The sequence below is a fragment of the Ranitomeya variabilis genome, chromosome 2, assembly GCF_051348905.1.
Source record: "Ranitomeya variabilis isolate aRanVar5 chromosome 2, aRanVar5.hap1, whole genome shotgun sequence".
NCBI lineage: Eukaryota > Metazoa > Chordata > Amphibia > Anura > Dendrobatidae > Ranitomeya > Ranitomeya variabilis.
This window is the reverse complement of record NC_135233.1, coordinates 423,087,264-423,101,993: the sequence shown is the minus strand read 5'-3', so window position 1 is coordinate 423,101,993 and position 14,730 is coordinate 423,087,264. Positions and strand designations below refer to the sequence as shown.

At 45.2% G+C, this 14,730-nt stretch overlaps 1 protein-coding gene across 1 annotated transcript; it reads right to left on the bottom strand.

Moving 5' to 3' along the window:
• Positions 1-12,437: 12,437 nt before the first annotated feature.
• On the bottom strand, positions 12,438-13,400 carry LOC143803821 (vomeronasal type-2 receptor 26-like; the record flags this gene model as incomplete). The annotated part of the gene is made up of 1 exon (XM_077281586.1): positions 12,438-13,400. A coding segment is annotated over one exon (906 nt), but the record flags the coding sequence as incomplete, so codon positions are not given.
• Between the last annotated feature and the right edge of the window lie 1,330 nt (positions 13,401-14,730).

Here is a 14,730-nt window from a genome sequence, read left to right as displayed (position 1 = left end):
CCAATTTTTTATTTTCACAAGGGTAACAGGATAAATTGGACCCTAAAAGTTGTTGTCCAATTTGTCCTGAGTACGCTGATACCCCATATGTGGGTGTAAACCATTGTTTGGGCGCATGGCAGAGCTCGGAAGGGAAGGAGCGCCATTTGACTTTTCAATGCGAAATTGACTGGAATTGAGATGGGACGCCATGTTGGGTTTGGAGAGCCCCTCATGTGCCTAAACATTGAAACCCCCCACAAGTGACACCATTTTGGAAAGTAGACCCCTTAAGGAACTTATCTAGATGTGTGGTGAGCACTTTGACCCAACAAGTGCTTCACAGAAGTTTATAATGCAGAGCCGTAAAAATAAAAAATCATATTTTTTCACAAAAGTGATCTTTTTGCCCACAATTTTTTATTTTCCCAAGGGTAAGAGAAGAAATTAGACCACAAAAGTTGTTGTGCAATTTGTCCTGAGTACGACGATACTCCATATGTGGGGGTAAACCACTGTTTGTGCGCATAGCAGAGCTCGGAAGGGAAGGAGCGCCATTTTACTTTTCAATGCAAAATTGACTGGAATTAAGATGGGATGCCATGTTGCGTTTGGAGAGCCCCTGATGTGCCTATACATTGAAACCCCCCACAAGTGACACCATTTTGGAAAGTAGACCCCCAAAGGAACTTATCTAGATGTGATTTGAGAGCTTTGAACCCCCAAGTGTTTCACTACAGTTTATAACGCAGAGCCGTGAAAATAAAAATTATTTTTTTTTTCACAAAAATTATTTTTTAGCCCCCAGTTTTGTATTTTCACAAAAGTAACAGGATAAATTGGACCCTAAAAGTTGTTGTGCAATTTGTCCTGAGTACGCTGATACCCCATATGTGGGGGGGAACCACTACTTGGGCGCCTGGCAGAGCTCGGAAGGGAAGGAGCGCCATTTGGAATGCAGACTTAGATGGATTGGTCTGCAGGCGTCACGTTGCATTTGCAGAGCCCCTGATGTACCCAAACAGTACAAACCCACGTACAAGTGACCCCATATTGGAAACTAGACCTCCCAAGGAACTTATCTAGATGTGTTGTGAGAACTTTGAACCCCCAAGTGTTTCACTACAGTTTACAACGCAGAGCCGTGAAAATAAAAAATCTTTTTTTTCCCACAAAAATGATTTTTAGCCCCCCAAATTTTTATTTTCCCAAGGATAACAAGAGAACTTCGACCCCAAAAGTTGTTGTCCAATTTGTCCCGAGTATGCTGATACCCCATATGTTGGGGTAAACACCTGTTTGGGCGCACGGGAGAGCTCGGAAAGGAAGGAGCACTGTTTTACTTTTTCAACGCAGAATTGGCTGGAATTGAGATCGGACGCCATGTCGCGTTTGGAGAGCCCCTGATGTGCCTAAACAGTGGAAACCCCCCAATTCTACCTGAAACCCTTATCCAAACACACCCCTAACCCTAATCCCAACGGTAACCCTAACCACACCCCTAACCCTGACACACCCCCTAACTCTAATCCCAACCCTAATCCCAACCGTAAATGTAATCCAAACCCTAACCCTAACTTTAGCCTCAACCCTAACCCTAACTTTAGCCCCAACCCTAACCCTAACTTTAGCCCCAACCCTAACCCTAACTTTAGCCCCAACCCTAGCCCCAACCCTAGCCCCAACCCTAGCCCTAACCCTAACCCTAGCCCTAACCCTAGCTCTAACCCTAGCCATAACCCTAGCCCTAACCCTAGCTCTAACCCTAACCCTAGCCCTAACCCTAGCCCTAACCCTAGCTCTAACCCTAGCCCTAACATAGCCCTAATCCTAGCTCTAACCCTAACCCTAGCCCTAACCCTAACCCTAGCCCTAACCCAAGCCCTAACCCTAACCCTAGCCCTAACCTTAGCCCTAACCCTAACCCTAGCCCTAACCCTAGCCCTAACCCTAAACCTAGCCCTAGCTCTAACCCTAACCCTAGCCCTAACACTAACCCTAACCTTAATGGGAAAATGGAAATAAATACATTTTTTTAATTTTTTTATTTTTCGCTAACTAAGGGGGTGATGAAGGGGGGTTTGATTTACTTTTACAGCGGGTTTTTTAGCGGATTTTTATGATTGGCAGCCGTCACACACTGAAAGACGCTTTTTATTGCAAAAAATATTTTTTGCGTTACCACATTTTGAGACCTATAATTTTTCCATATTTTGGTCCACAGAGTCATGTGAGGTCTTGTTTTTTGCGGGACGAGTTGACGTTTTTATTGGTAACATTTTCGGACACGTGACAGTTTTTGATCACTTTTTATTCCAATTTTTGTTAGGCAGAATGACCAAAAACCAGCTATTCATGAATTTCTAATGGGGGAGGCGTTTATACCGTTCCACATTTGGTAAAATTGATAATGCAGTTTTATTCTTCGGGTCAGTACGATTACAGCGATATCTCATTTATATCATTTTTTAATGTTTTGGCACTTTTATAAGATAAAAGCTATTTTATAGAATAAATAATTATTTTGGCATCGCTTTATTCTGAGGACTATAACTTTTTAATTTTTTTGCTTATGATGCTGTATGGCAGCTCGTTTTTTGCAGGACAAGATGATGTTTGCAGCGGTACCATGGTTATTTATATCCGTCTTTTTGATCGCGTGTTATTCCACTTTTTGTTCAGCGGTATGATAATAAAGCGTTGTTTTTTGGCTCTTTTTTTTTTTTTTTTTTTAAGGTGTTCACTGAAGGGGTTAACTAGTGGGACAGCTTTACAGGTTGGGTCATTACGGACGCGGCGATACTAAATATGTGTACTTTTATTGTTTTTTTGGTTTTTTTAGATACAGAAATGTATTTATGGGAATAATACTTTTTTTTTTCTTTATTGAGGAATTTTTTTTTTTTTTTAACCTTGTGGAAATTTTTTTTTTTACTTTTTTACTTTGTACCAGGGGGGGACATCACAGATCGCCCATCTGACAGTTTTCACAGCACTCTGTCAGATGGGCGATCTTACTTTCATCGGAGCAGGCTGCAGCTTTCATCTGCAGCCTGCTCCGGACCCGGAAGTACTCCCTGCAGGACCCGGATGCAGCCCCGCGGCCATTTTGGATCCGGGGACTGCAGGGAGAAGACGCCCGGTACAAGGTGTTTACATCACCTTGTACCGATCGTCTCAGAGAAGCACACAGGGAGACCCCTCCCAGCGCGATGCTTCCCTGTACCGCTGTACATGTTTGATCGCGGTGTGCCGGGGGTTAATGTGCCGGGGGCGGTCCGTGACCGCTCCTGGCACATAGTGCCGGATGTCAGCTGCGATAGGCAGCTGACACACGGCCGCGATTGGCCACGCTCCCCCCGTGAGCGCGGCCGATCGCTATGACGTACTATCTGTTATGACCTGGTGGTTACGGAGCAGCACTGATATGACCTGGTGGGTAAAATAAATCATGGGACAAGCTCTGAGGAGGTGGTAGCTTTACTGACCGCAGTTCCTACTTCTAACACCAACACTAGAAATAGCCGTGGAGTGTTCCTGACTCTCCCTAGACACTTTGTCACAGCCTAAGAACTAACTACCCCTAAAGATGGAAACAGAAAACTATCTTGCCTCAGAGAAATTCCCAAAAGGAAAGATAGCCCCCCACAAATATTGACTGTGAGTGGAGAGGGAAATGACACACACAGAAATGAAAACAGATTTTAGCAAAGGAGGCCAATTTCTAATCTAGATAGACAGAGATAGAAAAGGATACTGTGCGGTCAGTATTAAAAACTAAAAATCCACGCAGAGTTTACAAAAATAGTCTCCACACCGACTCACGGCGTGGAGGGGCAAATCTGCTTCCCCAGAGCTTCCAGCTAGCCTGAATATTTCATAATGACAAGCTGGACAAAAAGATACAAAACTTAAACTGAGCAGTAAGTCCAAAGCAAAGGAACAACCCAAGAACTAGCAAGAACTTATCTTATGCTGAAATGGACAGGCCATCAGAGAAATCCAAGGAAAGGTCTGAATCTAACCCAGAGAACATTGACAGCTGGCATGAAGTACAGACCAGAGCCAAGTTAAATAGCAAGGCCAGGGGAGCCGATTAGTGAAAGCAGCTGCTACAGCGAACTCAAGGAGCAGCAGTTCCACTCGAAACCACCAGAGGGAGCCCAAGGGCAGAACTCACAAAAGTACCATTCACAACCACAGGAGGGAGCCCAAGAACGGAATTCACAAGAGTACCCCCCCCTTGAGGAGGGGTCACCGAACCCTCACCAGAGCCCCCAGGCCGATCAGGACGAGCCAAATGAAAAGCATGAACCAAATCGGCAGCATGGACATCGGAGGCAACAACCCAAGAATTATCCTCCTGGCCATAACCCTTCCACTTGACCAGATACTGAAGCTTCCGCCTCGAAAGACGAGAATCCAAAATCTTCTCCACCACATATTCCAACTCCCCCTCAACCAACACCGGAGCAGGAGGGTCAACGGAGGGGACCATGGGCACCACATATCTCCGCAACAAAGATCTATGGAACACATTATGAATGGAAAAAGAATCTGGAAGGGCCAAACGAAAAGACACCGGATTGATAATTTCAGAAATCTTATAAGGACCAATAAAGCGAGGCTTGAACTTAGGGGAAGAAACCTTCATAGGAACATGATGAGAAGACAACCAGACCAAGTCCCCAACACGAAGCCGGGGACCAACGCACCGACGGCGGTTAGCAAAACGTTGAGCCTTTTCCTGAGACAATGTTAAATTGTCCACCACATGAGTCCAAATCCGCTGCAACCTGTTCACCACAGAATCCACACCAGGACAGTCAGAAGGCTCAACCTACCCCAAAGAAAAACGAGGATGAAAACCGAAGTTACAAAGAAAAGGCGAAACCAAGGTAGCCGAACTAGCCCGATTATTAAGGGCAAACTCGGCCAACGGCAAGAAGGTCACCCAATCATCCTGATCAGCAGACACAAAGCATCTCAAATAGGTTTCCAATGTCTGATTGGTTCGCTCCGTTTGGCCATTTGTCTGAGGATGAAATGCTGAAGAAAAAGACAAATCAATGCCCATTCTAGCACAAAAGGACCGCCAAAACCTAGAAACAAACTGGGAACCTCTGTCAGACACAATATTCTCCAGAATGCCATGCAAACGAACCACATGCTGAAAAAATAATGGAACCAAATCAGAGGAGGAAGGCAACTTAAGCAAAGGTACCAAATGGACCATCTTAGAAAACCGGTCACAAACCACCCAGATGACAGACATCTTCTGAGAAACAGGAAGATCAGAAATAAAATCCATGGAAATATGCGTCCAGGGCCTCCCAGGGACCGGCAAAGGCAAAAGCAACCCACTAGCACGGGAACAGCAGGGCTTGGCCCGGCACAGGTCCCACAGGACTGCACGAAAGAACGCACATCCAGCGACAAGGAAGGCCACCAAAAGGACCTGGCAACCAAATCTCTGGTACCAAAAATCCCAGGATGACCAGCCAATACAGAACAATGAATCTCAGAAATTACCTTACTAGTCCATCTATCAGGAACAAACAGTTTCCCCACTGGACAGCGGTCAAGTCTATCAGCCTGAAACTCCTGAAGCACCCGCCGCAAATCAGGGGAGATGGCAGAAAGAATCACCCCCCCCGGCTCAAGGACTCCCGGAGAATCAGGCAAAAAACTCCTAGAAAGGGCATCAGCCTTCACATTCTTAGATCCCGGAAGATACGAGACCACAAAATCAAAACGGGAGAAAAACAGAGACCATCGAGCCTGTCTAGGATTCAACCGCTTGGCAGACTCGAGGTAAATCAGATTCTTATGATCAGTCAAGACCACAACGCGATGCTTAGCTCCCTCAAGCCAATGTCGCCACTCCTCAAATGCCCACTTCATAGCCAACAACTCCCGATTGCCGACATCATAATTATGCTCAGCAGGCGAAAACTTTCTGGAGAAGAAAGCACACGGTTTCATCAAAGAGCCATCAGAACTTCTCTGAGACAAAACGGCTCCTGCCCCAATCTCAGAAGCGTCAACCTCAACCTGAGAAGGGAGAGAAACATCTGGCTGACGCAACACAGGGGCAGAAGTAAAACGACGTTTAAGCTCCTGAAAGGCCTCCACAGCTGCAGAGGACCAATTCACCACATCAGCACCTTTCTTTGTCAAATCGGTCAGAGGTTTAACCACAGTAGAAAAATTAGCAATGAAGCGGCGATAAAAATTAGCAAAGCCCAAAAATGTCTGAAGGCTCTTCTCAGATGTGGGTTGAGTCCAATCATGAATGGCCTGGACCTTAACAGGGTCCATTTCAATAGCCGAGGGAGAAAAAATGAAACCCAAAAAAGAAACCTTGTGAACTCCAAAAAGGCACTTAGACCCCTTCACAAACAATGCATTAGCACGAAGGATCTGAAATACCATCCTGACCTGCTTCACATGAGACTCCCAATCATCGGAAAAAACCAAAATATCATCCAAATATACAATCATGAATTTATCCAGATACTCCCGGAAAATATCATGCATAAAGGACTGAAACACAGATGGAGCATTAGAGAGCACGAAAGGCATCACAAGATATTCAAAATGGCCTTCGGGCGTATTAAATGCTGTTTTCCATTCATCACCCTGTTTAATACGAACAAGATTATACGCCCCTCGAAGGTCGATCTTGGTAAACCAGCTAGCCCCTTTAATCCGAGCAAACAAATCAGAAAGCAAAAGGCAAAGGGTACTGGAATTTGACCGTGATCTTATTGAGAAGGCGATAATCTATACAGGGCCTCAAGGAGCCATCCTTCTTGGCAACAAAAAAGAACCCCGCTCCCAACGGGGACGAAGACGGGCGAATATGCCCCTTCTCCAAAGACTCCTTAACATAACTCCGCATGGCGGCATGCTCTGGCACAGACAGATTGAAAAGTCGGCCCTTAGGGAACTTACAGCCAGGAATCAAATTAATAGCACAATCACAGTCCCTATGTGGAGGAAGGGAACTGGACTTGGGCTCATCGAATACATCCTGGAAATCCGACAAAAATTCTGGGACTTCAGAAGAGGGGGAAGAGGAAATTGACATCAAAGGAATGTCACTATGTATCCCTTGACAACCCCAACTAGTCACAGACATAGATTTCCAATCCAGCACCGAATTATGTACCTGTAACCATGGAAAACCCAGTACAACAACATCATGCAAATTATGCAACACCAGAAAACGGCAATCTTCCTGATGTGCTGGAGCCATGCACATGGTCAGCTGAGTCCAATACTGAGGCTTATTCTTGGCGAACGGCGTAGCATCAATGCCCCTCAAAGGAATAGGGCTCTGCAAAGGCTGCAAGGAAAAACCACAGCGCCTGGCGAATTCCAAGTCCATTAAGTTCAGGGCAACGCCTGAACCCACAAATGCCATGACAGAAATGGACGATAATGAGCAAATCAGGGTCACAGATAAGAGAAATTTAGGCTGTACAGTACTGATGGTAACAGACCTAGCGACCCTCTTAGTACGCTTAGAGCAATCAGAAATAACATGAGCAGAATCACCACAGTAAAAACACAGCCTATTCTGACGTCTGTATCCCTGCCGTTCTGCTCTAGTCAAAATCCTATCACATTGCATAGGCTCAGGACTCTGCTCAGAGGACACTGCCATATGGTGCACGACTTTGTGCTCGCGCAGGCGCCGATCAATCTGAATGGCTAGAGACATAGATTCGCTCAAACCAGTAGGCGTGGGGAACCCCACCATAACATCTTTAAGGGCTTCAGAAAGACCCTTTCTGAAAATTGCTGCCAGTGCATCCTTATTCCATTTAGTGAGCACAGACCATTTTCTAAATTTCTGGCAGTATAATTCTGCTGCTTCCTGACCCTGACACAGGGCCAACAAGATTTTTTCTGCATGATCCACAGAGTTAGGTTCATCATACAATAATCCGAGCGCTTGAAAAAATGCGTCTACATTAAGCAATGCCGGATCTCCTGATTCAAGGGAGAATGCCCAGTCCTGAGGGTCACCACGCAGCAGAGAGATGACGATTTTAACCTGCTGAATGGGATCACCAGAGGAACGGGGTTTCAAAGCAAAAAAAAATTTCAGTTATTTTTAAAGTTCAAAAACTTGGATCTGTCCCCAAAAAACAAATCAGGAGTAGGAATTCTAGGCTCTAAAGCTGGAGTCTGGACAACATAATCTTGGATACTCTGTACTCTTGCAGCAAGTTGATCCACACGAGAAAATAAACCCTGAACATCCAAGCTAGCGCCAAAATCCTGAACCAACCAGAGATTAAGAGGAAAAAAAAGACAAAACAGACTGCAGAAAAAAAAATGGCTCAGAACTTTTTTTTTTTCCTTCCTTGGAGATGCATTTAATTCATTTTTGGCCAGTTGTACTGTTATGTACTGGTGGTTTAGGAACAACATGGGACGAGCTCTGGAGGAGGTGGTACCTGTACTGACCGCAGTTCCTGAGCTTAACACAACACTAGACGTAGCCGTGGGATGTTCCTGTCACTCCCTAGACACCTCGTCACAGCCGGAGGACTAACTACCCCTAAAGATGGAAACAGGAAAGCTATCTTGCCTCAGAGAAAATCCCCAAAGGATAGCCAGCCCCCCACAAATATTGACTGTGAGCGGAGAGGGAAATGACATATGCAGAATGAAACCAGGATGTAGCAAAGGAGGCCAATCTAGCTAGATAGATAGAACAGGACAGACTACTGTGCGGTCAGTATTAAAAACTAGAAAAATCCACCACAGAGTTTACAAAAATCTCCACACCTGACTAAAGGTGTGGAGGGTAAATCTGCTTCCCAGAGCTTCCAGCATAACTGAATAAATCCATACTGACAAGCTGGACAAGAAAAAACATAGAATGTGCTGAACGATAAAGTCCACAATATGTGGACAGCAAAAGAACAAGCAAGGACTTATCTTTGCTGAACTGGTCAGAATATCAGGGAAATCCAAGCAGAGATGTGAATCCAACCAGGAACCATTGCCAACTGGCACTGGCTGAAGGATAGAGCCAGGCTATATAGCCGAGCCAGAATAAACGATCAGTGGAAGCAGCTGCTGACTGCTAAATCCAAGGAGCAGCCGTACCACTTAAAACCACCGGAGGGAGCCCAAGAGCAGAACTCACAAAAGTGCCACTTACAACCACCGGAGGGAGCCCAAGAGCGGAATTCACAACAGATAGATGGACTAGTAGAGTGAATTCTGAGGTTCATTGTTCTGTGTTGGCTGGCCATCCTGGTATTTTTGGTACCAGAGATTTGGTTGGTAGGTCTTTTTGGTGGCCTTCTTTGTCGTGGGATGTGCGTTCTTTTGTGCAGTCCTGTGGGACTTGTGCGCGGGCCAAGCCTTGTTGTTCCCGCGCTAGTGGGTTGCTTTTGCCTTTGCCGGTCCCTGAGAGGCCTTGGACGCATATTTCTATGGATTTTATTTCAGATCTTCCGGTTTCCCAGAGGATGTCGGTTATCTGGGTGGTTTGTGAACGGTTCTCTAAGATGGTTCATTTGGTGACTTTGCCTAAGTTCCCTTCCTCTTCTGATGTGGTTCCGTTGTTTTTTCAGCATGTGGTTCGTTTGCATGGTATTCCGGAGAATATTGTGTCCGACAGAGGTTCCCAGTTTGTTTCTAGGTTTTGGCGGGCCTTTTGTGCTAGGCTGGTCATTGATTTGTCTTTTTCTTCCGCATTTCATCCTCGGACAAATGGCCTAACCGAGCGAACTAATCAGACTTTGGAAACTTATTTGAGATGCTTTGTGTCTGCTGATCAGGATGATTGGGTGGCTTTCTTGCCATTGGCCGAGTTTGCCCTTAATAATCGGGCTAGTTCGGCTACCTTGGTTTCGCCCTTCTTTTGTAATTTTGGTTTTCATCCTCATTTTTCTTCAGGGCAGGTTGAGCCTTCTGATTGTCCTGGTGTGGATTCTGTGGTTGACAGGTTGCAGCAAATTTGGGCTCATGTGGTGGACAATTTGGTGTTGTCTCAGGAGGAGGCTCAGCGTTTTGCTAACCGTCGTCGGTGTGTTGGTTCCCGGCTTCAGATTGGGGAATTGGTCTGGTTGTCTTCCCGTCATGTTCCTATGAAGGTTTCTTCCCCTAAGTTCAAGCCTCGGTTTATTGGTCCTTATAGGATTTCTGAGATTATCAATCCGGTGTCTTTTCGTTTGGCCCTTCCGGCCTCTTTTGCCATTCATAATGTTTTCCATAGATCTTTATTGCAGAAATATGTGGTGCCTGTTCTTCCCTTTGTTGATCCTCCTGCCCCTGTGTTGGTTGATGGGGAGTTGGAGTATGTGGTTGAGAAGATTTTGGATTCTCGTTTTTCGAGACGGAAGCTTCAGTACCTTGTCAAATGGAAGGGTTATGGCCAGGAGGATAATTCTTGGGTTTTTGCCTCTGATGTCCATGCTGCTGATTTGGTCCGTGCCTTTCATATGGCTCGTCCTGATCGTCCTGGGGGCTCTGGTGAGGGTTCGGTGACCACTCTTCAAGGGGGGGGGGGTACTGTTGTGAATTCTGCTCTTGGGCTCCCTCCGGTGGTTGTTAGTGGTAGTGCAGTTGTCTCTGGATTGTAGTCAAGGGCAGGTGTTTCTGCTGATTGCTGCTCTATTAGGTATTTAGGTGTGTAGGATCCAGCATTCCCTGCCAGTTGTTCATTGTTCATGGAGGGATTGCATCTCTGTCTGGCTCCTCATGCCCTGCTGTCAATTCAGCTAAGATAAGTGTCTGTTTTTTTCTCTGTAGCCCGCATGCAGTGTGCTTTTCTGTTCAGTGCAATTTAATGTGTTTTTGTCCAGCTTAGACTCTGTTTGGATTTTTCTGTCTTGCTGGTTTCTCTGGAGATGCAGGTATACATTCTATGTCTTTAGTAGATGTAGAATATTAGTATTTCCTGCTGTTGATATTTTTAGTGTTTTAATACTGACCGCTTAGTATTCTGTCCTATCCTTTTCTATTTAGCTAGAAGTGCCTCTTTTGCTAAATCCTGTATTTCTGCCTGCGTACATATTTCCTCTTAAACTCACAGTCAATATTTGTGGGGGGCTGCCTATCCTTTGGGGTTCTGCTCTGAGGCAAGATAGAATTCCCATTTCCAACTTTAGGGGTATTTAGTCCTCCGGCTGTGTCGAGGTGTCTAGGCCGTGTTAGGAACACCCCATGGCTACTTCTAGTTGCGGTGTCAGTTTAGGATTGCGGTCAGTACAGGTACCACCTGCTCCAGAGATAGTCTCATGCGGCTCCAGGGTCACCGGATCATAACACTCCTCTCTGTGCCTTGCCTTTTGCACAGACTTCTTCCTGTGCCCTGCCTTTCACAGACTGCTCTCCGTGCCTTGCCTTTCACACAGATTTCTCTCTGTGCCCCGCCTTTCACACAGACTTCTCCCTGTGCCCCGCCTTTCACACAGACTTCTCCCTGTGCCCTGCCTTTCACAGACTTCTCTCTGTGCCCCGCCTTTCACACACACTTCTCCCTATGCCCCGCCTTTCACACAGACTTCTCTCTGTGTCCTGCCTTTCACACAGACTTCTCCCTGTGCCCCGCCTTTCACACAGACTTCTCTCTGTGCCCCACCTTTCACACAGACTCCTCTCTGTGCCTCGCCTTTCACACAGACTTTTCCCTGTGCCCCGCCTTTCACACAGACTTCTCCCTGTGCCCCGCCTTTCACAGACTTCTCCCTGTGCCCCGCCTTTCACAGACTTCTCTCTGTACCTCGCCTTTCACAGACTCCTCCCTATGCCCCGCCTTTCACAGACTTCTCTCTGTGCCCCGCCTTTCACAGACTTCTCCCTGTGCCCCGCCTTTCACACAGACTTCTCTCTGTGCCCCACCTTTCACACAGACTCCTCTCTGTGCCTCGCCTTTCACACAGACTTTTCCCTGTGCCCCGCCTTTCACACAGACTTCTCCCTGTGCCCCGCCTTTCACAGACTTCTCCCTGTGCCCCGCCTTTCACACAGACTTCTCTCTGTACCTCGCCTTTCAGACTCCTCCCTGTGCCCCGCCTTTCACACAGACCTCTCTGTGCCCCGCCTTTCACACAGACTTCTCCTTGTGCCCCGCCTTTCACACAGACGTCTCCCTGTGCCCCGCCTTTCACACAGACTTCTTCCTGTGCCCCGCCTTTCACACACACTTCTCCTTGTGCCCCGCCTTTCACACAGACGTCTCCCTGTGCCCCGCCTTTCACACACACTTCTCCCTATGCTCCACCTTTCACCCTAATTACACAGCACACATTTTATTATTGTCTCGCTTTCACTATGGTACAGCTGGGGCCAAGGTGTCTTCAGACTACAAATATAAAATGCAAGCCACTTTTGACAAGGACGGCCGTAATAAATCTTTCAATCAGTCATTAGCAATGTGATAAATTAAATTTTACTTCAATAATCTACATCAACATTAAATAAAATATGTACACAGTAATAAAATAAGGCATAAATTTACAAGGATAGAATAATGTCCAGTCTCACGCGGTCCGGCTCATTATATAGGACTTCGTATTTTGCTCAGGTCTGCAGAAAATTATGTAACATTTAGGGAAAAATATACAGCCTAAAAGTCCAGCGTTAGAGGTCAGGATGGCAAATATCTCCACCGCCACCGTGTATTTGCCTCTAGTGCTGAGATAAGCTGGGATCATGGCTATCCAGACACTGCAGAACACCAGCATGCTGAAGGTGATGTACTTGGCCTCATTAAAACTGTCCGGTAATGTCCTGGCCAAGAAAGCTGTAATAAAACTAACAGCAGCCAGAATCCCCATATATCCCAGGACAGAGTAGAACCAAAGATCGGAGCCTTCATTACACTGAACTATGATCTTCTCAGTATAAGAGTGTGTGTCCAGCTCCGAGAAGGGGGGACAGAGGATCACCCAACTCATACAGATCACCACCTGGATGGAGGTGCAGATCAGGAGCACGCAATTCGGGAGTTTTACTCCAGTCCATGCTCTCCACACACTTCCGGGCTTGGTGGCTTTAAAAGCGATGTAAACTATTATGGTCTTTGCCAACAATGAAGAGATGGATATTGAGAGTAGTAGTCCAGTACAGATCTGACGTAACATGCAGGTACTATCAACAGGACGACCCAGGAACAAGAAGACACAGAGGAAGCTGAGCATGATGGAGACCAGAAGAATAAAGCTCAGGTTCTTGTTATTTGCTCTCACTATTGGGGTGTGTTGATATCTAATAAAAATCCCCAATATTACTGCCGTCACTGTGAGAAGCAAAATGGATCCTGATAGAGCAATTACTGGTATCCCATGATCAGAGTAAGAGAGAAATTCTACCAGTTTGGGGACACATTGGGTCTTGTTCTCATTGGACCACTCATGATCAGGACATTTCCTGCAGTTTTCATTGTCTATAGGAAAGAAGACAAGAAATATCACATATGACTGAATTTGTGGTCAAGGCTCAGATGTAGATAGTAGTAGTACCTACCAGAGGTGTTTGATATTTCTCCTTCAGAACAAGGACTACACCCATAACAACAAAAATAGATTGAATTTCCTGGGACTTTTCTACTTCCTGGTAGACAACTTTTTGTGCATTGAGACTTTGGTTTCTAAATTCAAGACACAAAGTTTTTCCTAATTAGAAAATGTATCAAATATAAAGCCTGAAGTCAAAGTATCTCCAGGGTAAAGCATTACCTCATTGTTAATGGTTTTCCATTGAATTAAACTGTCGTTGATGAAGAAGGCTGGCAGATTGAGGTTATCTACAATTATAGATGAAATGTGACCAACCATGTTCGAGTGCAATCTTTGATTGACTATGAAGTGATTATTAATTTGGTAATCGTCTAAGAGATCTCCATGCATCGAGAAAACCCTTCTACCAGAAAAGGTAAAATATTGCAAATTAAGCAATACCTATGGATTAAAATAAAAAAATATATAACCACACGTTGAGAAATATAACCACCGGCAGCCACGGAAAGCTTAAAAAGCGACCTACCTACACATATATAGATATGTCCTTCCTCTTAGCTCATCATCTCCCAAGATGAACGGCAGAAGACGAGCAGCTTTGAACAAAACATGATTTTGTGATACTATCAGGAGATATTTAAAAGCTCTGTGTGTCAATATGTAGGTTTCAGAAAGGCATTGGTTTTGTCCCGATGATGAATTGAATGTGTGTCATGAGAAATGAAAGTCCTTAAGAAACATTTGCAGGAAATTGAGGAAGGGCACGTCTAAATGGTGAATTGCAATTGTAACCAAGTTTGCCATGGCCAGTTTATAGATAGAATATGTGGGCATGTTCCTTAATGCTATAGCAAAAAAAGGGAATCTTTAAAACCTAACTTTTAATATGCTAGTTAAAAGATTAAAAAGAAGACACACACAACATATAACATAAACGTCCTTGGTCCAGTAACACAGACTAGTCGCCACTACATGACAATCAGAGGAAAGGACCTATAATATTATCCCTCACCTTCTGATTGCACGTGATCTATGAAATATGAGGTATAGTGAGAAATTATGTACCCCTTCCCTTAGCCAAGTATTACCACAGTCAGGGGTCTCTCAGCCCCTGCTATGCTGTAATTACAGCTCAAAAAGGAAACTTACTGGATTTTTCCACAATAACCTGTATTGGAGACCCAGAAATTGACATAAGTGGTATATGACTAATAATTAAGCATAGGTGAGTATTACACTATAAAAAAAAAACTCAGAA